At 40.8% G+C, this 28,000-nt stretch overlaps 1 protein-coding gene and 2 non-coding genes across 3 annotated transcripts; 1 reads left to right on the top strand and 2 right to left on the bottom strand.

Moving 5' to 3' along the window:
* The first annotated feature begins 2,325 nt into the window (after positions 1-2,325).
* SPTSSA (serine palmitoyltransferase small subunit A) lies at positions 2,326-20,742 on the top strand. Its single transcript, XM_043922046.1, has 2 exons — positions 2,326-2,491; positions 19,594-20,742. The coding sequence occupies exons 1-2, from the start codon at positions 2,389-2,391 to the stop codon at positions 19,695-19,697; spliced, it is 207 nt and encodes a 68-aa protein (XP_043777981.1). The 5' UTR covers positions 2,326-2,388; the 3' UTR covers positions 19,698-20,742.
* LOC122707220 lies at positions 15,420-15,551 on the bottom strand. Its single transcript, XR_006344741.1, has one exon. It is a non-coding gene; the product is annotated as a small nucleolar RNA SNORA72 (small nucleolar RNA).
* A 5,792-nt stretch (positions 20,743-26,534) lies between the features above and the next one.
* On the bottom strand, positions 26,535-26,606 carry TRNAE-UUC. The gene has a single exon. It is a non-coding gene; the product is annotated as a tRNA-Glu (tRNA).
* Positions 26,607-28,000: the final 1,394 nt, after the last annotated feature.

Below are 28,000 nucleotides of genomic sequence, written 5' to 3'. Positions count from 1 at the left end.
TTGTCCTCCCTGAGGTATTTGACCTGCTGATTGTCCCTTCCTCCTTTGGCTTTGCCTATTTGTCTAGTCCTCTTTGCTGTCAAATCTGTTAGCTCCTTCTGAGTTCCCTTTATTGTCTCCCTTTGGACTTTCATCTCCTAAATGCAGAGTTGCTGCAGTCTGCTCTTCCCACTCTGATTGCTTTCCCTGGCTGCCCCGGCTTCAATTACCAGCATGTACTGAAAATCCACGTGCCTCTAGCTTCTGTTCAGGCTTCTCTACTGAGTTCCAGACCCATGTGCCCAATTGCCCCCTGTATACCTCCATTTAAATGTCACTCAGGTACCTCAGATTCAGCCTCTTCCTAACAACATTCATATCTTTTCAGCCAGACTTTTCCTCTTGGACTCTTTGTGAATATTGTCATCGTCCAGGATCCCAGCCTCTTTTCACCACTTCTAGTCAGTCATCAACTGTACAGAGATGGGGTGGAGGTGGGGGTTATGTTCACCGGAATCCTGGGGAAGCTGAGGGATGGAAATTAACTTGCTGGGGCTGCTCTCCTGAAGAGATGCAGGGGGCTGGGGAGCTACATACAGTGGGGAGGACCACATGGTAGGAATGGCACTTAGAGACTTTGTGTAAACTTCACCAAGCATCACCAAGGGCTCAGATATTTGGAGTTCTTAGAAAGGAACAGAGTTTGCCTGCCCAAACAGGTCTGAAGAGATAGCTCAGGATCAGAGAGAGAGAAGCCCAACACAGAAGATTCAGAATTGGGAGAGACAAGAGTACTCAGATCTCTCAAGGATAAGGAGGCCCCAAGTGAGTGTGGTTTATAGTATACTTTTACAGTTTCTACCTCTTAAGGTCTCCAACTGGATCTTCTTTTCCTCCAGTCTACTGCTAATACCCATGTCTTGTCCCAAAAGCAAATCTTAATAAGCTATTGGTTCTTTTAACTTTTGGACAGTAAGTTAAAAATTCTTTAGCTCCTCAAACAAGGTCTTTTAGGTTATAGTCCCTGGTTACTATCTACCTCTTGCTGCTATCTACACTATTTTTCTTTTCTTTTCAGCCACAGGGAAGTTCTTCCAGCTCTTTAAAAACACCAGCCATTCATACAGGGGATCCATAGTTCAGTGTTTGTAATATCCACTCCACCCCATTCATCCTCCCATTTCTACTTTTCCTTTAATACTCAGCTCAAGCACCATTTCCCCGAAGGCTTTTACAATCCCAATGTGATTTTTCCTGGATGATAATAGCATCCTACACAAAACATAAAAATACCCTTTAGCACATCTCACTGTAATCAATTAACTTGTTTCTCTTCCCTGGTAGTTACTGGGTACTTTATGAAGGCAGATCAGTCTATCTGGCTTTCTATACCCGCTATTTAGCTCTTGAACAGTACTTGATATTTCTAAATAAATAGTTGTCAACCATCAAAGCTTTAAAGTGTAGCAGAAAGATACTTAACCTATTAACATAAACCTTTTAACATTTAAATAGCAGGCCATTTAATCGTATCGTTTCACATGTTAATTGTGCATCTTCGTTCCTGAAGGTGTGTGTGACGTCGGGGCGCATTTGTCAGTGGGAAAATCTGAACATTTAAGAGCCCATCTCCAGGAAGTATCTGCTCCACCGACGGATCTCAAGCAATCTGTCATCTGCAGAACCAGCCAGATCAGCGTCCTTCTCCCGGCCTTGACCTACAGGGCACCTACAGCTACTAAGAGAGGTGGGCAGACACTTCTTCACAGATGCCTTTTATGACCTCCTCGAGTGGGGGATGTTCGCCTCCATACTCTCTCGGAGCATCTTATTCTCTCCCTCTGCACCGATCACAGCTTTAATTGCATTGGTGTGATGAATGCCTGTCTCCCTCTCTAGATCGTAAACTGCACGAGTTAAAAACCCTAATATGATCCTATTCAACTTGTAATGCCCGAGCCCATTAGGACGCCTAAGGCGTCACTGCTATGCCACGGTATTTCTGCGACCGGCGTTTCTGGGCCCTCGTGGGGGCGCCCGCCCCCGCGCTCGAGCCGGCGGGCAGTACGGTCCCGCCCACCAACGGCCGGGTAGGGCGAGCCCCGGCTGGGCGCTCTCGCGGGGACAGTTCCCCGGCTCGCGTGGGCGCGGCCCCTGGAGGGGGAAGCGCGGAAGGCCAGGAGCGGCGCGAGGCCGGGCCTGGCCAATGAGCGCGGCCGGGCGGGGCTCGCCGCCGGCGGCCCGGGAGCGCGCGGGGCTGGGCGTGCCCACGGGTGACGCTCCGGACCTGGCCGGCCAATGGGCGCGGGGTGGCGGGCGGGCCTGGCGGCCGGGGGGCTCTAGGACGCTAGCGGGAGGCCGGCCGGACAGACTGACGTTTGGCTGCAACGCGGGAGGCGCGTGGCGGGGATGGCGCTGGCGCGGGCCTGGAAGCAGATGTCCTGGTTCTACTACCAGTACCTGCTGGTCACGGCGCTCTACATGCTGGAGCCCTGGGAGCGGACTGTGTTCAGTATCCTGCCCGGGCCGCGGGCGCGGGGCCGGTGGGGGCGCGGAGGGCCGGGGCGGCATCCTTTCGGGCTCCGGGCCTGGCAGGCGGAAGGGCGGAGGGCCGGCCCCGCGGGAGCCGCGCGCTGACTAGCCTCTGCGCGACGGACACGCGGGCCGAGGTGTGGGGGCCGCGCTGGTGGCGTTCCTTTGGTTGGGAGCGGGCCAGGAGGGCGAGAACTCTTGAGATCAGCGGTCGCGGGTGAGTCTCCGGACCCGAGATGGAGGCGCCTTTATTACTGGAGGAGATCCCCTAGGGAGACGTCTCCCGGGTGTGCCCTCGCCTGCTCTTTGGCCGCGCCAGCCGTGGGTTCGGGCTCCCGTTCCGTGGGAGGCGGGGACGGGTAGTGGAGCAGACCGCTCCGGGCTTGGGCGCTTTTGACCTTTAACTGTCCCTGATTTAGCTGGCTTCGATCCTAGTGAGAATGCTAACTAGTTTATCAGCCTTCAAGTGAGGTTGTGAATTTGTGTTTATGGCATCCCAATTCAGTTTTTGAAAGCAGCTCTGTTAAGTGGACCTTTTTTGATCTTGAAGATGGTTAGTTTTAAAAGTGTGTTTTACTCATTAATTTGCTGTTTGCACAGTCCGGAACAGTAGAGCCCGAAAAGGAATTTATGGTTATTTGCAGATAGTGTTTGAAACTGTGTTTTCGTAGGTAGGTAATAACTACTTGTTAATGACTACTGAGCGTTTGCTACCAGCCAAACACCTGGGCTAAGCACTTTTCCTGTATCTTAACTCATCTTAACTTTCATAACCACAATGAATAACTCATGGTTGTGAAGAAAGGCTTCCTGAATCTATGTTGACGTTCCTTGATATTATTCTTGCAGAATAAATACTAATCATGAGATAGAACTATTTAAAAAAGAGCTTGAGGACCCGTATGAGACAAATACTTTACAAAGCATGCTTGCTTCCTGGAGGGCCGCTCCTCTTCAATGTGGTTTAGTTGGAGTAGCTTCAGAACAACTTTGCGAATACACTGTGGCATTGTGGTAGAGAGATAATTTCATTCCAAGCCTTAAAAGTGTTTATTTGTATTGAACTAATTTAAGATTGTACTCAAAGCTGTCTTTCGTTTCAGCACTTGAGGCATCTTAGCTGCTTTACAAGTTTTATTATTATTGGCATTTCTTTCCAAACCTGGAATTTAAGAACCAGAATGCATATTTTGGATGTAAAATCTGAATGTAAAGCATGTTCTAGTTTCCTGAACCATTTACTTGTAGCTGTAGTTTAGTTAGGATTTTTTTTTTCAATTTAATTTCACTCTTAAGTTCTATAGGTTGGAATGCATGAGGTCATCCTTGTAAAGTGTATAGTAAAATAGAGACCACCTCTTGACTTAGTTAAAATTACTAAAAAGTGAATTTAAACAGTGTTAAGGTAAGTTGAAATTCTTTAAGGAATCAGAAGTTAAATGTAACGCCCCACTATCAGAGTCTACACTCTTGATTTTACTCTTGAAGGCTTTTTTGGCCTATGGATAAATGCTACAGTGTCAGCGATATTAAGGCTTTTTTGTACTATGTTGCAATAGTAACAATGTCTTATAAATAGCTCCATGATGGTTTTGGGGGCCTGATGTGGAGAAATAAATTATGAAATTGTCTGTAGTACCTCTGTGGATTTTTGCCTTTGAAGCATTTGACTTCTCATTGGTTTATGTAACCACATGATTTCAACTAAAAAACAAAAAAATAATGAGATCTGCAACAATCAGAGAGAGATCTGCTGGGAACTTTTGATTTCCACCTCTTGAGGGGAAGCTTTAACATGTTTCAGAAATCCCCTTTCCCTCCTGGAAGTCATCAGTGGGAAAGGAAAAGACCAGGTTTTGTAACCAAGACCGGTTTTGTAACCAGTGAGACACTCCCTGTAGTATGTCTCACTGAGTAACATTGTAACCATGCTGTTGAGGGGAGATGGGAAATTAAAATATACTTTGTTAAAATAATTAGAAGCATACATGAAAGTTATTTTAGCCTTGTTTTTTAATAAAAAAAAAACTAAATAAACTTGTATTTTGTTATCACTGGATTATATTTGCCACCTTTCTATGGCTTTTTATGTTTCCATGGCATTTTATACTTTATTTTAAGCAAAATGTGGACGGTTTTTTTGGTGTATGTTTGAAATTAGATTCCCCCCTGAAAGAGAGGCCATGATTTCTTCAAAGAAAGAGTTCTTTTTGTTGTTCAGCAACACGTTACTGCACACAAATAATGCTTGACAAATATTTGTTTATATGTTGCAGAAGTACTGATTTTAAGCCATTTTTAGAGTAGCTTTGGAACTAGACTGTTTCTGATGAACAACATTCAGTTCTTATAGAGTATTCAAACTTAAAGAAGTAGAAAAAGCTGTCAGTTGAAAGAACTTCTTTTATTTTGGATATGTTTACAAAATTTGCATTGCTGTCCCCTCATTTGTAAAACATGTACATTTGTTGAATTCTTTGTTCCACAAGTATCATATACTTTCTAATGGCAGATACTGTGTGCCACCTGGGAAGCCCATTTTAGAGAGTAGGGATTTACCTATAAATAAAATATAAAAATATTCTAATGCCACTAGACAAATAAATAAAAATATAGATTATTAGGTTCTTATAGATGTTATGGAGATAAAAAAACAAGAGAGATGAGGATAGGAACTAAGGAAGAGGTCATGTGCTTTGATTTTAGCTAGCGTGGTCAGGAAGGAGACATTTAGAAAGATTTAAGCAGGGAGAAAATCCCCGGGGATTAAGCATTCCAGGTAGCGAGAATGGTAACCATGCCCTGAAGCACCAGCATGTCTGGCGTGTTTCGTGTTTCAAGGATAGCTGTGCGATTGGGGTGGGGAAAGTGGGGTGAGTAACAGGAGAGGTCAGATCCAATCCGGCAGGGCCTCCTAGGCATGGAGTGCGCGTTCTGGAAGTGCAGGGAGGTGCTCATACCTTTTGGGTAGAGTCACTCAGATCCAGTAACAGTTTTCTCACTGACATTTTTTCTCCCTGACATTTAAATATTGGATAAAGTAGGAAAAGAAAACATAGGAATATACATTTTTTCCTTTCTTCTTGAGACTTAAAGGTCTTTTCATTCTGAGTGGAAACCATGTGCGCACACACACACACACACCCCCAGGAATGGGATTTTTGAAACTTATTTTAATTAAAATTTTTTTCAATGTACTGAGTTCTTCGGAGTTTCCAAGAATATGAACTTCAGTTTTTCCTTCGGGGAAATTAAATCCAAGTTCAGGAAAAACAAGAATTTACACATATTCTCAGATTCCCCCTGCCCCCTCACCCCATTCAGCGGAAAGAGCTGGGCAGTGAGTGCTTTGGGACCCAGGGCAGGAAGAGCGATTAGAGAAATTGCAGAGGGAGGTATCTGAGTGTTTGGCTGCATTTTTCCCATGTGGGAAGAAGGTGTGGAAGAGATGTGTTAGGATGGTGAGTGAGTGTGCCAGGCTGACTGGCTGGAACACAGATTCTTTAATGCAGAATAGGTGGGAAGTATAGTTGAAGAAGCAGGTTGAGGCTGTTTATTAATTGGACACTTCTGTGTGTATACTTTGGCCAGATGCTGGCCTAGGCGCTTTTTCTGATGTGTCAGCGAGCAAACGAGACAGAGATCTTTGTCTTTGGGAACTTATATAATAAGTGAACTATGTGGAAATTCTGTGGTGGTCCAGTGGTTAGGACTCTGCACTTGTGAAGTATATAGTATATTAGGTGGTAAGCATTATGGAAGACAAAAGTAGGTAAAGGGGATAAGAAATGTGTGGATAAGATGAAGTTACTATTTTTAAAGATGTCAGGAGAGGCTTCATTGTGAAAGCATACTTGAGAGTGAAAACATGAAGGAGGGGAGGGAGTTAGCAGGGTAGAAATCTGACAGAAGAGAGTAGCTCGCAGAAGGAATAGCAGTTGCAAAGTCCCTGAGTCCATAGCTGCCTGGCGTGGATGAAGGCCATCACTGAGGCGGGTATGGCTGGAGCAGAGTGAGCGTTGGGGAGAGTAGTAGTCGGTGAGGACAGATTCGGAAGTCCTAGAGGTCTTTGTAAGGATTTTGGTGTTTAATTTTGGGAAAAAGGGGTGCTCTTGGAAGATCTGATAGAAGAGCGATCCAATCTGAACTTTAAGAAAAATTATTTGGCTTCTCCAGATCTTAGTTACAGCATGCAGGATCTTCGATCTTTGATCTTCACTGCAGCATACGAACTCTTATTTGGGGCATGTAGGATCTTGTTCCCCAACCAGGGCTTGAACCCAGGCCTCCTGCATTGGGAGCACAGAATCTTAGCCACTGTACCCCCAGGGAAGTCTTCAATCTGACTTTATAAGTTTGAGAAGGTTTAGTTTGATTGCAGAATTTGGAATAAATTAAGTGGCTAGAGGAAGGAAGGGTGGAAGCAAAAGTAGATGTTTTGGATTGAGGTAGGCTTTAAATGATCATGAAAAAAGCCTTACTTAAATTTTTTTTCAAATTAAAAAATTCATTTAAAAGTTGTAAAAAAATTTTTTATACAACTTTAAAGGTTGCTTTCCATTGACAGTTATTACATGTGGGGCTGTGTTCCCCACATTGTACAGTACAGCCTTGAGCCTGTCTTACACCCAATAGTTTGTACCTCTCACTCCCCCACCACTGTTTTCCCTCCACTCTCCCCAGCATTTTGTTATTTATTTATTGATTTGATTGAACTGAGTCTGAGTTGTGGCATTTGAAATCTTAGTTTAATTGTAGCTTGTGGAATCTAGTTTCCTGACCAGGGATCTAACCTGGACCCTCTGACTGGGAGCATAGACTTTTAGCCACTGGACCACCAGGGAAGCCCCAGCATTACATTTTTTAAAGCTGTATGTTCTTTTCAGTGGTGACTCAGATGGTGAAGAATCTGCCTGCAATGCAGGTGACCTAGGTTCAACCCCTGGGTTGGAAAGATCCCTTGGAGAAGGAAATGGCTACTAACTTTAGTATTCTTCCCTGGAGATTTCCATGGACAGAAGAGCCTGGCAGGAACCATGGGATTGCAGAGTCAGATATGACTGAACTACTAACACTTTCACTTTCACATGTTCTTTTCAATAGTGACTAGTTTCTTTTTTTTTTTCAGTAGTGACTAGTTTATTTTCTTAGATCTTTGCTGTATCCTCAAATGTCTAAAGCTGGAACTGAGAAAGATTTTTCTTTACATCTGAATATGCTTGAATAATTAGTGTGTTTGAGAGTTTAGAAAATACACCTTCTTGAATTATAAATGAAAAATAGTTTGCACATCTTCACGGATCAAAACTCAAAAGGTGCAAAAATGTAGATGGTGAAAGTCTTCCTTCCACCCCTGCCCCAGCCACCTTGAGGCAACATTGTCGTCAGTTGCCTGTGCATCTTCATTCTATGAACACCTGGAAAGTAATAGGTGTTGTTTTGGTGTGTGTAGTTTGGGGAAATCAAAGCTTTTATAAGCCAATAGAGAATTGTTTGAGGAATATATTTTGCTATGCCCTTTTGGAGGTACTAATAATGATTGATATGATTCCCTACAATTAAGTGTGTCTGTTTTTTGTATATTTTCTATATAAAGTATGTTTTGTAAATAAACACAGCACACAAAACAAAATTGACAAAAGAAAACTCCTATATATAGGCCAGTGGGTACCATTGTCTGTCGCTTTGGTAGAGCTTTCTCTGAACTAGTCAGTAAATTATTAAAACCCGAATTCACCAAGAGTCTTCTACTATAACTTGTTTTTTCTTAATGAGCTCCTTTTTTGAAGAAAATGTTTGTAAATATAGAACCATCTGACAATTTAAATAGGTTTCCAGTAAAAATCAGCATGTGATTAGGCAAAATTCTTAATATCAGAAAGTTACTTCTAGAAAAAAATTATTAGTAAGTAAGCTTAATGTTTTTTAGAAAGATTTTATCAAGGTACTTTCAAGTTAAATATGATTTCCAAATAATTATATCTCTTTATCCCTTTGGCCTAACTTTATTAAAACCAGTGTCGCTGTGCACATCTGGACTTCCTATTTCCTTCATGTCAGATTTCTGGGTCTCTTTCATGCCTGCGGGTCACGCTTCTTGAAGCCAACTCCATGGGTGCACTTGTGAATGTTGGCAGTGGGTTCTCTGGCCACTGCCTCAGTGATGGCAGAATGGCCCTTCTCTATATCCTGCTTGCTGGAGGCATTTTGTGGGGCCCAGATTGGAAAGGTGTCTCATGTCCAAATTCATGTTATTACACAGATAGATGAGGCTTGGAGCTGTGCCAGAAGTTTGTAACTTGAATGAAATAAAGTACAGCATAAGTTAGTTACCATTCCTTTGTTTGCTGTCCATCCCAGAGGTTATTTTATAGCCTGGGGAAATTCTGGAAATTCTGAATTTCTGGTAGTAAAGTGGGAGAAGTGAAATTTTAAGTGGGGAGGGAGTGATGAGAAGGAGAACTAGCAGATCACAGTTCTCAGATCAGCTGGAGGAGAGAAAACAGTGGAAGCTGAAGACTTATAAACTGATTCCCCTAACTGATCCAAACCCTTTGAAAAGTTGCTCCAGGGCTCCAGTGCTTTGGTTGGAAAATCACTGCTCTTGCCTGTTTCGTACTGCCTGGATATTTGGCTGGCTACATGAGAATGTTAGACTGTCCCTTGTCTGTACTCCTTAGGATAATATTTCCCTTAGTGGGGGGGGGGGGGGGGGGGAAACCTCTTTTGAGAAAGGTGGAATATAAAAGCAAAACAACAACAACAAAAAAACCCAAACAAAAGACCAGAACTGTGCTATGCAAAAAGTAGGTCTCCTGTACTGGGATGTCAGGGAGAGTCATGGGAAGTTGATGGTTTAGAGGACAAAGCACATGTAATCTACCGTGTTTATCGGTGTGTGATACAAATGATTTTTCAGTAGAGATGAATGTGGATCCTTTCTCTACTGCTTCATATTCTTAAAGACCTTGTGATCCCATCCCCCAGTCCCAGCTCAGAGTTTGAGAGTTGTTAACATTTGTGATGCTTATGGGCGAGGATAAGATAAATTCTTTAGATTAAAAAAAAAAAAAAAACCAAAAAACCCAATGCTCAAATTTAATGATTAAAGCTACATGTTCTAGAAGATCTACTTAATAGAGGATGTATACTTTTCACAAATTGCAGTGCTTAAAAAAATAGCAATTATGGAATGAGAGATAGTAGTTATGATCAATAGTGATGAAAACAACTATTACTAATACAGGAATTTTGGCATCACATGATGTTGTTTACTTGCAAAGTTGTGTCTGACTCTTCGACCCCGTGGACTGTAGTCCACCAGGCTCCTCTGTCTATGGGATTTCCCAGGCAAGAATACTGGGCTGGGTTGCCATGCCCTCCTCCAGGGTATCTTCCTGACCCAGGGACTGAACCCATGTCTCCTGTGTTGGCAGACGCTTTACCGCTGAGCCACCGGTGAACCCCATTATGTGTTGTATGTGTTCCTGAAAAAATTCTCAAATAAGAACTAGTTTATGGGAAAATACCATTGGCTCAGACTCCTCAAAACTGCTGCAACTTCTAATGAGAACAATGATTAGCATTTGGGCGGATAACTTGGATAGCCAGGGCAAGCAGACTGGAGGCTGCCCCAGGGGACATTAAAAATTGATGGACAGAGTTGACTGGAAATGCTGGGGTGTGACAGAGATGGTGTGGGCTGCCTTGGAGGAGGAGGTGCAGGCGGACAGGGCTGTCCTATCATCAGTGGAGAGCTTTTCCAGCCAGGAGGTGTACTGTTCTGGAGAGGGAGAACTGGTGCAGATGCTAATTTTTAATTTTCTTAAAATAGAGCTATAAGGACTTGCAGCCACTAAGCTGAGGGATGTTTCTTGCTGAAGATTAGTATTCTTTTCTCACTAATCTGGCTCCCCTAATTTATGAAAAAACCCCATATGAAACAAATCCTACTTATGTATGAGCTGATTGACATTTCAGAAATGTGTTATAGCAGAGCAGATTATATTTTAGAGCAAGCAGATAATTCACCCCTCAACCCCTTGACCCCAGGACTTCAGATCTTCATTAGATTAACAGAAACTCTAATTCAAAAGGGATATATCTGTACATAGCTTCATTGTCTCTGGGCACAGACATACAAACCATTTCTAGGATTTCAGTTCAGAGTGGAACAGGATCATTGCTGGTTTACGCAGAAGACTTTCTTTTTTTTTTTTTTTTTAAGCAGAAGACTTTTGTTTGTTTAGCTTTTAAAGAGTTCATCATCAAGTTGTTCTAAAATCAATTTCCATACCTAGGTATGATGAACACTACAGAAAGCTCAGAGAATGGGTTTTGCGTGCTAACATTAACCTCTGATGCTGATGCAATATTCGTCGTCGTCGTTGTTGTTTAGTCGCTAAGTTGTGTCTGACTCTGCAATTCCGTGGACTGTAGCCTGCCAGGCTCCTCTGTCCGTGGAATTTTCCAGGCAAGAATACTGGAGTGGGTTGCCATTTCCTTCTCCAGGGGATCTTCTCGACCAATGGTTTGAACCTGGGTCTCCCGCATTGGCAGGTGGATTCTTTACCACTGAGCCACCAGGGAAGCCCGTGATATCCTCTACGATGGCCCAAGAATATCAAATTGGCTGACATACCCTGGACTGTATCTTCTACGTGCTTTCATTTATGGCAACCAGAAGTATCAAAAGTGACATATTTGGGAAAAAAAAAAACTTAAAAAAAACCAAAAAACATTTGGTGGTGTTCTGAGGCTGCAGGATTTTAGTTCCCTGACCAGGAAGTGAAACCCTGTCCTCAGCAGTGAAAGCACGGAGTCCTAACCACTGAGCTGCCAGGGAATTCCCAAAACAAGCTTTCTTAGCATTTCTTTTCAAGGTCAGGGGACAAAACCTGCAATAAGAAAATGGCAGCCCACTCCAGTATTCTTGTCTGGAAAATCCTGTGGACAGAGGAGCCTGGTGGGCTACAGGCCACGGGGTTGCAGAGAGTCGGACAAGACTGAGCACGTTTCTTTTCGAGGTCAGGGGACAAAACCGGCAGTAGTAAGGAAGATTCCTTTCCGTAGCATTGTTTAGCAGCTGACACCTGCTTTCCCTTAGAACTTTGATTGCTTTTCACCAAACAGCCTGTGGTTATACTTTGTCAGATGCTTTGTTTTCTTTCAAATGGTTCCTTAAAATAAATTTATCAAAATTTTGAATATACCTAAGGATAAAAGTAGCATTTAAAGAGTTGATTTTACAAAAGGAATTTGAGTAATAGAAGATCTGGTTGACTAAGAAGATTGAAAAATGACATTTTAGCTCTGTTTTTTGATGTGACCAGGGCCATCAGAGACTGAAAACATTGAAACTGTTTAGTGAAGAGGAATAAATCATACCCACTGGAACAAAAACCTCTACCCTTTTCCGAGTGAGGAACTAACTTTGGTTTCTCCAGAATCTTGTGAACAGGTTGCTAAGGTAGGTGGTGATAGTGTGAGGTTACTGGTTAGGGCAGGAATGTTAGTTTCTGCGATCTTCTGATGTACTGTATTTTAAAGCTATTTTAAAGCATTTCCTTTTTTTTTTTTTAGGTTGCTGGGAAAAGGCCTAGGGTGGCCAGTTCCTTGTATGAGCAAAACGTCTTTATTTTTCCTATCTAGCTGGTAACTTACCAGTTCGTGATTAGTTGGGGATTCCTGTTAAAGAAAACAGAACAAGACACAGATATATGATTTCACATCTATTTGTTTTTTAATCCATTGAGCCCATAAAATATATAAGTTATGTCCAGGTTTATAAATAACCTCTAATTTTTCACTCAGCCCTTGAACAAACATTTATTGGCAGTTCCTGCACAATCTTGGCACATTATATGCTCAGTTCTTTTTTTTTTTTTAATTTTTATTGGAGTATGGTTACTTTACAATGTTGTGTCTCTGCTGTGTAGCAGAGTGAATCAGCTATATGCTTACTTATATCCCCTCTTTTCTTGATTTCCTTTCCATTTAGGTCACCACAGAGCATTGAGTAGAGTTCCTCGTGGCTATACAGTAGGTTTTCATTAGTTATCTATTTTATACATTATCTGCTCAGTTCTTGATGATTGACGAAGTCCTGGCGTTGTCTAACAATGCACTACAGCTAGAAGCAAAGAGCGGCTGAGTGCAGAAGGAAATGGCAACCCACTCCAGTATTCTTGCTTGGAAAAGTCCATGGACAGAGGAGCCTGGCGGGCTGCAGTCCATGGGGTCACACGGCTGAGCATGTGTGCATGAGGGTGGAGGGAGATGGGTTGGTAGCAATAAACTGGTAGAACTGAAAAAAAAAAAAAAAAAAAGAGCAGCTGAGGCACCCCTCTTAAGCACTTAAAAATCAGTGGTAGAGGCAGTTACATACACACAAGACAGCTAAGACTTTTTTTTTAGTTCTTGAGGTTTTTGGTTTGTTAGTGTAGATTTCACTAGCTTAGTTCTGTATTGCTTGAATCATGGAGGCCGCTTTAAAGCATGAAGCTGGTCAGTCTTGTACAGCTAACTGATGCTTGTGGAAACAGCAGTAAGGGCTTGGTAAATGGAGAGGTGGTTGTGGTCTAGTCACTCAGTCCTGTCCAACTCTCTTTCGACCCTTTGGACTTTGGCCTGCCAGGCTCCTCTGTCCATGGGATTTTCCGGGCAATGATACTGGAATGGGTTGCCATTTGCTCCTCCAGGGAATCTTGCCAGCCCAGGAATTGAACCCAAGTCTCCTGCATTGGAAGGCAGATTCTTTACCACTGAGCCACCTGGGAAGCCCAAATGGAAAGATTACTGTATCACCTTGTATATTATATAACATGATATATAGATTATGTCACCTTCTAATATATGTGTATTATGTAGCCCTGATTACTTACATTTTCTCTCTGTGTGTGTATGTGTGTGTGTGTGTGTGTGTCAGTGTCTCAAATAGAAGATTACATTAGATGATTGAGAAATGGTGCCTGAATGCCCTCTCCAAGCAAGTGGAATCTGAACATGTTGAGGCAGGAAGGGATTTCATTTTATGGAGAAGAAACTTAGGTTCAGAGAGGTTGTGATGCCCTAGGATTATACTATAAATTAACAACAAGTTAATAGCAGAGTGACCTTGGGCAATTTCCAAACAAAGATCTGAGTCATAGTGTTAAGTGCCCAAGCCTTGAAACAGTAATTTCAATAAAGATTATGTTACCTTTTGTTGAAGAATAGATTTATATTAACCCTGAAAGGTAAGTTATATATATCCTCATATTATAGATAAAGAGACTAGTAATCAGATAGTTTTTGGCACAAGCAGGGATTGGCAGAATTGCAGCTCAGACCTAGGTCTCTCCTAGTGCTGTGGTGATTCCGGTATCCATTTCTTGAACTTTACAGTGTATCAAGGACACTTTAAAATTTGAGAGGTGTGTTAAAAGAATGCAGTGGATTGAGAAATGCATTCAAGGACTCAGAGAGCAAATAATAGCTGTTGTATTCTAGGTAGTATGCTTTTAGCTTTGGGAGAACATTTCTAAGGAGACGAAGGTCACATGTTCCCCAACCTTGCAGATGTCACAATGAGACCAGTGCCCAAGAGTGTCAGTAGACTGCCATTATAAATGGTGCCAAGCATAATCTCAGGGAATATTCAACTCAGTATTTTGGAGCTATTTCAACTACATGGCTGAAATTGCTTAAATTGCATTTGTAGAAGCTATTATAAAAGGCATTTCTTCTTCGTTTTTTTTTTTTAATTCATTTTTATTAGTTGGAGGCTAATTTCTTTACAATATTGTAGTGGTTTTTGCCATACATTGACATGAATCAGCTATGGATTTACATGTTTTTAAGTCAGTCTTAAATAGTCTCTTATTTAGTGGAGGGATAAATTAGGAATTTGGGTTTAACAGATACTACTATATATAAACTAGTTAAGCAGAGATCTACTGTATAGCACAGGGAGCTATATTCAGTACCTTGTAATAACCTATAATGGAAAATAATCTACAAAAGAATCTATCTGTATATCTGAATCACTTAGCCGTATACCTGAAACATTGTAAATCAACTGTACTTCGATTAGAAAAATATTCTCTTCTGGTTGAGCTTTAGGATAATTTTTGGAAATAATTTTGAAATTTAATTGTATAGCAAACTTACCTTTAGAGAGTTATTATCATGATTCTGAAGATACTTAGGAGAACTGGGGTCAGAATATAGAAACTTTTTGAGAGAAATAGAATAAAAGTTTAATAAGTGGCTCTGGGTAAAAATTTAGGGTTATCATTATTATTTCGAGCAGCTAATAAATTGGCACTTGCCTTTTGGTTCAAGTGACTTTTGGTAATTTTGTTTATTTTGGTCAGAATTGAGGGTTATTTATTCTGTTACTAAGAGCTAAGACTTTCCATTTATTTCCTAGATCCAAATTAGATCCAATGATGCCTAACCCAAACTTTGTCAAGGAAGATCCTTCAAAATAGCTTTTAGTCTACTATGATATACAGTTACATTTTCCTTTGCAAATTTTACTTATTAAAAAAAGTTATTGACTATTCCAACATGCAGAAAACCCCGTAAAGGATAATATAATGAAAGTGTGCCCATACTACCAACTAGTTGAAGAAAAACCTTACTAATACATTTGAAGCCCTTTTACACCCCTTCTTGCAGGTCTGTCTGCTTTCTCTTCCCATTTCACCCCATTAAGTATCCACTACCTGAATTTTGCTTACATAATTGCCATTTATTCTTTGTTTTTTTTTACAACTCATTTAATGGCAACTGGTAATCATCAAACTAGCAATGGTTATCTTAAAAAATTATCACACTAGCTGTGCTACCATTTCTCAAGGTTGATCAGATACCTAGAGTCACAGACAATTCCCACACAAGATAAGTCATGTAAATCAGACTTGGTTTATCACCAGCATTTATAAAACCAGACCTAGGCAAAGAACTAGGTCTGGGGACACATGCATGGTCTTAATATAGCGAATGTTTAGCCTGCCCTGATTATTACAAAATCAGAACAGCGTCTTTTTTTTTTTAATTTGTTTTTTAATTGAAGGATAATTACTTTACAGAATTTTGTTGTTTTCTGCCAAACATCAGCATGAATCAGCCACAGGTATACATATGTCCTCTTATTCCATATATATTCATCACAACAGCTATAGAATGTCATGAACTCTAGTGTCGAATATCTTAACCAGGCAAAAAAAATCTTTTCCAGTTTCAATAAGTTCTTGTTTCACTTAGAAAAACGTCCTGATTTTATATGCAAAGAAAAGTTTAAAGATTTGAGAATTTAGTGTTCACAAAATTGACCTTAAGTTTCAGATTCCTATCTTATGTGGAACAGTCTCTGTTAAGCTAAATTTATACATGTTCCATAACTGATATATTCTCCATACTAAATTGAAGGGTTATAGTTCCATAAAGAGTAGGTAATATAATCATTCAAATGGCTGTTTTTAGTAATTACTTCTTACTTGAATTTGAGCCAATGACCTGAATTTTATTACTATGTCATTTCATTTGTTTGGTGTAGACATTCATAAGTCTTACGTAAAAGCTGTAAAAAAGCAAAAAACATTTTGAAAATATAGATTATAAAAAGATTTTGTGTTTCTTCACTGTAGTCACTGTAGAGTTTGTCAGTCACAGTAAATAAGTGGAGTATGTAGAAAGGCCTACAGTGAATCCAGGATCAAATAATGTTTCTTGACCAATTCCTTTATTCATTACACATTTATTAAGCATGTGTTATGTTAGATATTGGAGATACAAAAATGATTAGACATTGTTCACATGTTCAAGGAGTTGATAATCTGGATGAGATAAATAATTCTATGGATATAAGCACTGTGACATTTAATAAAGAGTTTGACAAACATCAGGGAGTAATTCTGTCAGGACATTGGGGTAAGAATGGAAAAAGTGAGTGCTAGGGAAAGCCTCATCTAAGAGGAGATGAGTCGCTGAGAGAATGATTAGGTTTTATTTGGAGGAATAGGACTTCTCATTCATAGGACTGTATTATAGTGTAATGGTGAAGAACACATTTTGGAGGTTTGGTTGATTTGGTTTGAAATTGGCTCCATTGCTTACTCTGATTTTGGGATGTTAACTTAAACTCACTGAAGGGCTTAACACAGTTCCAGGTGCACACTAGATATTCACAGAATGAAAGCTGCTACTGCTGTTATCTTTGTTGTTCAGTTGCTAAATCATGTACAACTCTTTGCGATCCCCATGGATTGCAGCATGCCAGACTTCCCTGTCCTTCACTGTCTCCTGGAGTTTGCTCAGATTCATATCCGCTGAGTCGATGATGCCATCCAACCATCTCATCCTCTGTCGCCCCCTTCCCTTCCTGCCCTCAATCTTTCCTAGCATCAAGGTCTTTTCCAGTGAGTCAGCTCTTTATCAGGTGGTCAAAGTATTGGAGCTTCAGCAAGAGTCTTTCCAATGAATATTTAGGATTGGTTTCTTTTAGGATTGGTGAGGTCTTAAACTTTGAACTGGTTGATTGGATTTGGGGGTGGGCATTGTTACAAAGAGAAGATCTTAATTGGTTCAGATCAGTCAGGGCTTGTCCCTGGAGATGGGCTAGCGTAAGGCCCACTCAAGGAACATGACAGCTCTACTAGCAGAGGAGTGGAGTGGATATTTGGGAGAAAAGCACGTTAACCATCTTACACATCAGTGGCAGACAGGGGAAAAGAGCCAGTGAAATAGGAAAATGATGTGAGAGAAGGAAGGAGAACCCCAGAGAAGTACCTCAACCCAGAGTCGAAGGAATTTTGAAGAGGAAAGATGAAAAATGGCGTCAATTCAAATAGCCATTGGGTTTGGTAGGAGGTCATCAGTGACCTGAGGGTGTCTAGCCTGGAGGGATGGAAGGCATATGGTTGTGTCAGTGATAAACAGTAATATGGAAACAGCAAGTACATACACTTTTTTTTTAAAAAAAGAAATCAAGTGGTAAATACTGGGTGGTTGTTTAAGAAAGAACTGAATTAAGGGGGGGGCTAAAAAGTAGGTTAAAAAAAATTGTCATGGGTGAACAGTACCTGACATCTGCGTCTCCACCAAGGCAGCCAGCTCCACCTCCCCCAGGGCAACCTCCTTCCTGCAAACACCCTTCCCCTTGTGAAGTTCTTCACAGGGACAGCAGCACTAACCCAGGCACCCCCAGCGGGGTCATTGGTGTCATTCCAGATGTGACACTGGCCTCCACCGCCATCTTTAGCGACTCATTTCCAAAGGCCTGTCCATCTTCTTCATAAATCCCACTTCAGGATATTCCTGTGTCCAGGTTGTCTGGGTCAACCATTCTGGGTACTGTGAGGGACACTGAAGGACTAAGAATGTCCACTGTGGCCCTCTCGTTGTCTTCCTCCTAACTCTATCACCCCACTGCTCCTCCCACCCCACCAGAAAAATGTAAATCCCCAAATAATGGTTGTTAATTATCAAGAACTTGCCTTCCCCATCCCAGGACCCACAATTTGACCAACCTTCACTTAAAAGCTAAGACTGAATGTAGGCTGACCCCTCCCATGAAGACTGTGAGATCCCACTATAAAATCATGATTTCTTTTTTTCAGGCTGCACTGTGTGGCATGTGGGATCTTAGTTTCCCAACCAGGGATCGAACTTTTGCCCCCTGCACTGGGAGCGTGGAGTCTTAACCACTGAACCGTCAAGGAAAGCCCCCAAATCGTTGTGATTTTAATTGCATTTCAAAAAGCAATCATCATGGGGGACTTTTCACCCATGTTTGCCAAATGAACTTAGGGTTTGAGTCAGGTTTGAGCTCCGACTCTAAAGATAGCTTCTTGTGTGGCCTTGGACAAGTCCCCTCAGTGTTTTCTCGGTCTCTGATGAGTGGTAGTCAATAAACATTTCACAGGAAAGCTGAAAGCTGTAAAGGTCAAGTGAGATAATACATCAAAGATTTGTCAACTAAACTGTTATACAAATATTGGTTGGTAGTAAGCACATTGTTTATTTAAACCCTATCTTTTCACAGAGGAATGTAAGGTATGATAGAACTACCAGTATGCAGAACTGAACATATGGAAGACAAGACGTAGGGGGAGGGGAGGTTGAGGATATGAATGAAGCAGTTACTCCCCTTAGAAATCCTTAGGTTTTACATAATTCTTGTTAACAGTGTTTCATGTGGCCCAACAGGAGGACTCCCTGTTGATTTGTGTCTATACGGTTTAAATTCCTTTTGGAATGCAGAGAAAGGACCACAGTGCAGAATGTCTGTGGTTTAGGTTATCAAGATGACTTTTGTTTGATGTTGCAAAGTTTAGTGAGAATAATATGTGTTTAATATAGCAGGTGTTACCAGTTTATGTCACTAGTATATGATTGATCTTATCTTTGACCCTAAAGTCAATATCTTAGCCACATTCTAGTCTAAATAATTCTAAAATTTTTGGATCAGACGTTCTTATTATTCACATTGGTAGACCTTTTGCAGTCATTAAATACTGTACAATTTTATTCCTATACATTTCTGTTTCTTAGGTTGAACAGTCACTTTCTCTACTTCATTTTAAGCAGCCTGATATTTTGAAATAAAACAGGGAGAATAATAGTATGCTCTATGTAAGGTGATGGTGAAGATAAAATGAACTTAAAAAATTTAGAATGGGGACTTCTCTGGTGGTCCAGTGGCTAAGACTCATCACTCCCAATGCAGGGGCTCCAGGTTCAATCCCTGGTCAGGGAACTAGATTGCACATGCTGCAACTAAGACTTCTCATGCTGCTGAGTTTACATGTTACTGAGTTTACATGTCACAAGTATATGATCCCACATTCTGCAACTAAAACCTGAGTCAGCCAAATAAATAAATAAAATTGTTAAAAAAAATTTAGAATGGTGTCAGGCATGGTTCAGGTGAGCAGCTATAATTATAGTTATTTGTTCTCTATAAGTACTTGATAGGGATGAGAAAGAACTAAGTGAATGGGTACTTCCACACAAAACAGTTGCTGCAAAAATCGGGGAATTTAGTTTTAGGTAAACTGAGAAAAATCAAATGAAGTTTCCTTAACTGTGACTCAGATTCCATGCTGGTTTCCATCGTGGGGATGGCGCTGTATACGGGATACGTCTTCATGCCTCAGCACATCATGGCGATACTGCACTACTTTGAAATTGTACAGTGACCAACATGTGACCAAACCAAGAAGCTCCTTAGGGAAGACCCATCACCTGCATTTGGAAAGAGACTTCATCAGATGTCATAAGAAACTCTCCTAGATGTCGACATAACCAACCCTATGAATATAAAGACTAAAATTCATGAGTAGAACAGGAAAGCGATCCTGACTCATGTGTTGTGTTCTTTATTTTTAATTTTAAAAGAGGCTCTTGTATAGTAGTTTTTGTCTATTTTAACATTGTAGTCATTTGTACTTTGATATCAGTATTTTCTTAACCTTTGTGACTGTTTCAATATTACCCAGTGAAAGCTTTTCTTAATGTAACTTTGAGTACATTTTAATTGCCTTCTATTTCTAAAACTTAAAGTCATTAGTTGGGCTTTACTGTTCTTGCTAACGTATGGCATACATATCTGCCTGGAAATATTTATACTCTTGACCAAAGTTTTGTAAGAAAAAAATTCAAGATTTGGGGCAAGGGGGCTGGGGAGGGAGGATATTTTATTGAGAACTATTTACAAAAGACTTACCTGTAAGTTTGAACTCAGGAGTACAGTTTTAGTTATCTGGACTCTTATCAGCTTTTGCTTTAAAACTATAAAGTGTTTCTTAATGAAAAAGGAAGATCTCGCTAAAGTTAAAATAAGGAACATTTCACCTTTTAAATATTTAATTCATGTGTGAACTCATTTCCAGAAAACTTTGATGATGGTTCTTGTGACAAATGGTGGTTAAGCATTATTATGTAAGGCTTATATGCCATAGAATTTTAAACAGAAGGTAATGAGCTTTTTCTGAGGGCCATTAGTAGCACTGTACTTCCTTAAATTTAGTTTCATGATTGTAATGGGTGCTGCAAATGCATTTGCACATTGCAATATGATGAGATGAATTGTTAAAAACTATAACAAAAAGAAATGTAAACTTGGTTAAAATGCTCTCACTCTTTGTATTGTTTTTTTTTAAAAAAAGATTTTTATTCCGTAAATGTAAGATGACTACCTAATTTTTTGATGTAAACTCATTAAATTCGAAGAGAGAAAAATCAGCTGACGTAGCAGTATTTTTTTTCCCTTGATGGTTAAATATTGATCTAATATTTGTATTTCTGAATTGATTGCTGTGGACAAATAAGCAGTAAGTATATTTTAACATGTCTTTCAACATAAAAGTATTGCTAATTTTAAAAATTAGACATTTTTTTAAAGTATGCCTCCCAGAATGGTTTGCTATTTTTAAGAAAAATTTAAATATTTTTGGCATCAGATTGTACAGATTAGACTTTTGAAGTGTTTTCTAGTCCAGAGGTACTAAGTAATATTTGAAAGCCTGATATTCTTAAAGAATCCATTTGTGTCATCACCATTAGATAGGGAGAGTGGAGGTAATATATAATTTGATTTTGAAGTGGTTAAAAGTAGATTATCTCAAGTGAAATAATGGATATGAGGATGTACGTCTGAATTTATTCAGTTGGTGCTCAAATTTGGCTTTCCCCATTGACATCCTTCCTCCCCTCTTAATCATTGACAAGTAGATTCTAACATCGGGATCTCTGCTGAGTTGAAAACAAGAAAAGTTAAGAATCATTAGTTGACAAGGATATCCAGATAATCTGTCTTTGCCCTCTATTCAGAAATCTTTAATTCATCTCACTCTGCTGAAATCCATTAAATTGCTGTTGTATTGCCAATGGTTGTTAATGAAACACTGACCTGAGAGATAGATGGAAGGTAAGTGTAGCCTTAGAGAATTAAAAAAGAATTTTTTTTTAACCTTACAGAGAATTTTGACAAGAGTCAGAAGGAGAAATAGAAGCAGGTCCACTGAGAGATAATTAGGGAAGCATATTCTCACCCACTGATGCAAGGGTCTGGTCCATTTGTCAGTAAATAACAAATGGGGAGATCATTTCACTTTACCTGTTTGTAAGACGGTATTTATTAGATAATTCTCTATAGGTTGCTTATGTTTTTGTGTCTTCTGAACAGAGATACTGACTGTCTTTTTTTCTGGAATATTTTTCAAGGATGTTTGTATGATAGAGAAGATAAAGAAGAGATAATATCTCTGCCCAGAACAAAGGGCAGGTGTGCTTAGAGCTTTGGAAGGTGAAGGTAAAGACTGTCTCCTTATGAAGCAATGGACATCATAAACAATTTGAGTTCCCTGTGCTCAGGATTCCTCTCCTGTAATGTGACCTTCTACACGTACAGGTGTCACCTGGTCCTCTTTTCTTTGTCCTGTGGGGACTGGAGCTTGGGAACCAAATAAGGAACCAAATACTTGGGCTATTTCTATGTGTAAAACTAAGTCTTTTGTGTCTGATCCTGGACCTTAGCCTTCTGCCAGCACCCACAAAGCTATGCCAAACTAACTTGTTAGCTTGCAGACCCTTCACAGTTCTTGACAGTTTTGGTGGTGAGAATGCGACAAAGAAGAGATGTGGTGTCTGCTAGAAGAAGAAGAAGGACCATGGCCCCACAGGCCAGATTCAGAGATGAGACCACCCTGGTATCCAGTAGTTAATGCTCTTGCTCAAGTGTTGGGGGAGTTAGGGGAACCAGGGTCCCCTGCTATCCTACTTGTTAACTAATCCTTTGAAGCTGAGAAGCGAGAGACATGATTGTGCCAATCTGCTTACCTGGTGCCTTGGAGGTTGGTCATGTTCCTCTGGGGAGTTGGAAGAAGGAACCTCATGATAAAGGGACAGCTCTAAAGACATTGTGTCTGTCACTGCTAAGTCAAAGGACCTCCAAATGGAAATCAGTGGTGACAACATTGATTGTTGAATTGTTGAATAACATGAGGGCATATTATTCACATTTGGGTGGTCTGGAACATTCCATGTTTATTCAGGTGAACTGAATGCAAAGCCTTGCTTGTCGGCTCAGAGCTGCTCTCTCCCTCTCTGCCCCTTCTCCCCGATCCTGGCTTCAGGTCATTAAAGGTGAGACCCAGTGCACCCTGCCTGCGTACCCTGGGGAGTTTCACAAAGGGGAGAAAGTCAAACTTGATGGCTCTGTAGGATGTACTTATCCAAGTCATTATCCTACCCATTCCTGTGGGAGAAGGTGCACCAGTATTCAACTAGTGGAGTTTGGACATTTTTGTAGTGCAGAAGGAAAATTTCTGTGACCTTGTTAGGGCCGATTCAGTATATTCTTGTGGCTTCCTATGGTGAGGATGCAATTGGTGTCAATGTCTGTGTTATGAATGCTTGTAAGTGCCAGAGATGATACCCATATTTGGCAAGAGAGGTATGTAGAGAAATACTAGTAGCTTTGGATTTCCACAACTCTGATGACCCCTTGGAGCTACAGGTTTCTATGACTAATGATTTAGCCATTTAGAATCTGGCATAAAGAGACATCGTCCATCTAAGGTGCTCTTTCCATATTTGGACTCCTGGGTCCTCTTGCCCCCTGATAATGGCTGTCTGTTTGAAAAACAGCCAGGAACTTACTACTGGGCTGTTCTCAGAACTGACTCACAAGTAAAGCACAGGGTAGCCCCAGCTGCTGCATCTTCCATGCAAAACGTTGGTCAACACCTCTGGATTTCGTCCATTCCCATAGCCATTGCTCAGTCTCTAGGCGCTGAGCAAATGCCACCTTCCTGGTGGGATGGACTGACAAGACAGTTTGGACTGTTGGCCCTCAAGCAATCTCTCCAAAGTTAAGGACTAGATTCAGTTATTTAAACTGAATGGGGAACCCTAGCTGAGCTATACTAGCTTGCCAGAAGGCCCCATTGGAGGAACTGTCAACCTATGCTCTTTGAATGATGGGGGTCTCACTTGAGGCCAACAGTTGTAACAACATTTTCTTTCCAGGGATACCTCACTTGATTTCTGGACTTTATTTCTTTTCTGTAAGCAAGAAGTTAACTTGTGTCCTGAAAGTCACCCTTCAGGGCAATCATGAGAGACCTGCCTGCAAGTGTTTAGAAACACTAACAGATCATGTGACCCTCAGATGACTGCAGAGATCTCTCTAACAGGGTTCTCCAGAAAGGTAACTGATTTATTACTCATGCATGCGTTATGGGCAGTGATCTCTGTACCAGGAGTCATCTGATTAGAAAAGGTTGTGCAAAATTTCATGATTTTAGTTGAAGCGATCCATGACAGTGCATTGGCTCTGGAGGGATTTCAGGCTGGTCTAAGCTCATTAAGCAAGGTTGTTATGGATGAGAATTGCCCTAGACTTCCTTCTTAAAGGCCAAGATGGATTTTGTGCAATCTCAAGTACATTTGGCTATGCCTGGATTAATGCCTTGGGCTGAGTGGAAAGGTCTTTATAGAAACATGGCTTTCTAAAATAGACCTTGATAGTTTTGAGGATTTGTTAAGCTGGTGCATTCTCAGACCCTGGGGGCCATGGTTGAGATTGCTATAGGATGGCCACTTCCTGTCAGAATCCTATTTAACAGTTCAGTTCAGTTTAGTTGCTCAGTCATGTCTGATTGTTTGTGGCCCCATGGACTGCAGCACACCAGGCTTCCCTGTCCATCACCAACTCCTGGAGCTTACTCAAACTCATGTCCATTGAGTTGGTGATGCCATCCAATCATCTCATCCTCTGTCGTACCCTTCTCTCCCACCTTCAATCTTTCCCAGCATCAGGGTCTTTTCAAATGAGTCAGTTCTTCACATCAGGTGCCCAAAGTATTGGAGTTTCAGCTTCAGCTTCAGTCCTTCCAATGAATATTCAGGACTGGTTTCCTTTAGGATAGACTGGTTGAATCTCCTTGCAGTTCAAGAGACTCTCAGGAGTCTCCTCCAACACCACAGTTCAAAGGCATCAATTCTTTGGCGCTCAGCTTTCTTTATAGTCCAACTTTCACATCCATACATGACTACTGGAAAAACCATAGCTTTGACTAGATGGACCTTTGTTGGCAAAGTAATGTCTGTGCTTTTTAATATGCTATCTAGGTTGGTCATAGCTTTTCTTCCAAGGAGCAAGTGTCTTTTAATTTCATGGCTGCAGTCACTATCTGCAGTGATTTTGGAGTCCAAGAAAACAGTCTCTGACTGTTTCCATTGTTTCCCCATCTATTTGCCATGAAGTGATGGGACTGGATGCCATGATCTTAGTTTTCTGAATGTTGAGTTTTAAGCCAACTTTTTCACTCTCCTCTAGAAGCTCTTTGGTTCTTCTTTGCTTTCTGCCATAAGGGTGGTGTCATCTGCGTACCTGAGGTTATCGATATTTCTCCCTGCAATCTTGATTACAGCTTGTGCTTCATCCAGCCCAGCATTTTGCATGATGTATGCTGCATATAAGCTAAATAAGCAGGGTGACAATATACAGTCTTGATGTACTCCTTTCCCAATTTGGAACCAGTCTGTTGTTCCATGTCCGGTTCTAACTGTTGCTTCTTGACCTGCATACAGATTTCTCAGGAGGCAGGTCAGGTGGTCTGATATTTCCCATCTCTTTAAGAATTTTCCATAGTTTGTTGTGATCCACACAGTCAAAGGCTTTGGCATAGTCAATAAAGCAGAAGTAGAAACTAAATGTGCTAGAGAAGCTGATTTGGTTCCCGCCTCTGTTGATTAGATTGGTGTGACTATTGGAGCAACGTAATTATGTATAGAAACTAATGTATGTGTGGAATGGATATTGTTGGGATATAGTTCTCTGTGGGCCTCTCACGTTTCTGCATGTTTTGTGAACAGTAGTTCTGACTGGTTTTGTTCTGGACCATCTTTACAAGGATATTTGTTAAAGGAAAGGCCTTGGAAGATGTAGTGTCTCCTTTTAGGGTAAATCATAGGCTTGCTTAGAGCCTTGGATGGTAACAGTGTTCACCTCTGGAGCAGAGAGTGGAGACATGCTTGCCGTCCAGTATAAAAAGATTTGGGTTCTCGAAGCTTGGGGGTTCTCTCTGTAATGAAACCTGTTGTCTTTATACATGATGTATATATGATGTCACCTGGGCTCTCTTTGTGTCTCTCTTAGAATTAGAGCTTGTTTTCTTTCAACAAGAAAATGCTATCCTTCAGCTACTGCTATTGCTGAGGGCAATAAAGACCAAGCAGAATGAAATCTGTTTCTTTAAACTTCTTTACTGCATTGACCTTGAGTAATGAAATAGTACCATGGTTTAATTAAAGCATAGTATTTTTTTTTGGTATTTGTTTTCTTGATTTGTCAGCTTTCAGTCTTTGGAATATATACAAAGTCTCAATCTTGTTTTTATTTTATTTTATTTTGTTGCTACATGGAAACTCTAGTTTCTATGATTCTTTATTTTTTTTATTTTTTTCTATGATTCTTAAATATTCATTTGCCAAGGTTTTTATTTTTTTATTATTTTTTATTTTTATTTTTTTGCCAAGGTTTTTAAAAGCATATGTCAAATGTACTTATACAAACATTTTTACAGTACAAAGTTGAACTCTTTACTAAGCCTGGTTGGTTAAGCTATTCATGGGAATTGTCTGCTTCTTGCCCTCCTCAATGAAAGAAGGCTAGTTTAGTAGCCTAGGTGAGAAAAAGAGGGTAACTTGGACCAAGGTGGTGGCACTGAGGTAGACACAGGATATGGTGACTAATTAGGTACAGAGGGTGAGGGGGAGGGGAGAGTCCAGGTTTCTGTCTTGAGTAACTTGGTAAGTGGTAACATTCACTAACATTTGGGGGAAATGATCAGATATAAGGGCGATCATGCAGGAGTTAGTGAGTTGTAGACGATAAAGGATTTCGTAAGCCATTTTCAGGAGTATTGACTTAATCCCTAGAGCAGTGAGAGTCACTGGAGAGTTTTAAATGAGGGAGATATCAGATTTGCTGTTTTCTTGGCCATGCAGCATGGCTTGTGGGATGTTGGTTCCCTAACCAGGGATTGAACCTGGAACCTCCACAGTGAAAGCATGGAGTCAAACCACTGGACCATCAGGAAATTCTCCAGATTTGCGTTTTAGAAAGGTCATTCTGGTTACAACATTAAACATGGATTGGAGGGTGTATTGCTGATCTTGCTCACAGCGCCAACTGTCTCGCTGTTCACATTGTCTGCCCTGTTCGCTGAACCCAGGGTAGGCAAGGCGCGAGCTAAGAGGCTGGAAGAAGACTCGAAGAGCCCTAGGAACTGCAGACATGTTTATCCTCTCCTGGCTGCCATGGCAGCCACAACACAGCCTCGCTCCTGGCTGATGCAGCAGCTGGAGCGGCAGCCACAACATAACCATAATATAGCCATGATGGAACCATAACATAACCTCATATAACACAATCGTGATGTTGTGCCAGTCTAGCCCAAATGCAGCAGCAGCAGCAGCCAGGGCTTTCAGGGTGAAGCGCATTCACGCATCCCACAGACGATCCGTGACTAAGCGAGTGTCTCATGATGCGCATGTGCAGTGCTATAAATGATCTCAGCAGCTCCTTAGTCATTGTTTACAAAACATGGGGTGAGAGAGCCTGAACACGCCATCTTGGCTAATTTGCTCTCTCCCCACAGAGGATATAAAAACACTGGTAGGAAAACTATTTTAGGTGTCTGTTAGCAGCAGAGTAATTCAGGCAACGCATGATGGCCAAACTGTTCGTCGCGATGGACATGAGAAGCCGATAAAATTGAGAGATGTCAAGGCTAGAGGAGATTTAGAAGTCATGGTTGCTGACCAGATTTTTGGCTGACTCAGTTGGGTGATTAGTGAATTTTTAATGAATTTTGATTCATTAAAAGTTAATACAAAGAGATAAATGGATTTAGCATAAGGGAAAATGATTTCAGTTTTTGATGTGTTGAGTTTGATGTCAGTGAAATATTTGAGTGGAGATGTTTAGTAGTCTGATGAATATGGAGATATAATCAGGAAATGGATATGGGCTGAAGATTGAAGTTGAAGGAAAGGATGAAAGTTCCTGGGAAGAGCATAGAGGGCAGAAGTTGTTAATCTGGTGTTTGAACTTCTATAGCTCTTGAAATTATATGCAAAATTATGTGCACATTTCCTGGGGGAGCTCTCCCATGACTTTAATCAGATTTTCAAAGTCATCATTTGCTTGAGAGGGTTAAGAACCACCGTTAAAATCTATATGTGAAGTGTTTTTTTTTTTGCATTAAACATGAATTAGTAATTTAAAAAACCCTATGATAGTATAAGATAGATCGGACCATTGCAAAATGGGGAAAATCTGTCAATAGCCATGAAAATATGTTAACTTTCCTAACCTACAAAAACAGTTTAGAAATCAATAAGGAGTTCCATAACCCCTTATCAAAGACACTTGGGACTATCTTTCAGAAGTCTGATTTTTTGGGGGTTTTAGAAAGGTAAATGGTGTATA

Source organism: Cervus elaphus, chromosome 13 (genome assembly GCF_910594005.1).
Source record: "Cervus elaphus chromosome 13, mCerEla1.1, whole genome shotgun sequence".
Lineage (NCBI taxonomy): Eukaryota > Metazoa > Chordata > Mammalia > Artiodactyla > Cervidae > Cervus > Cervus elaphus.
This window is presented reverse-complemented; position numbering and strand designations above follow the sequence as displayed.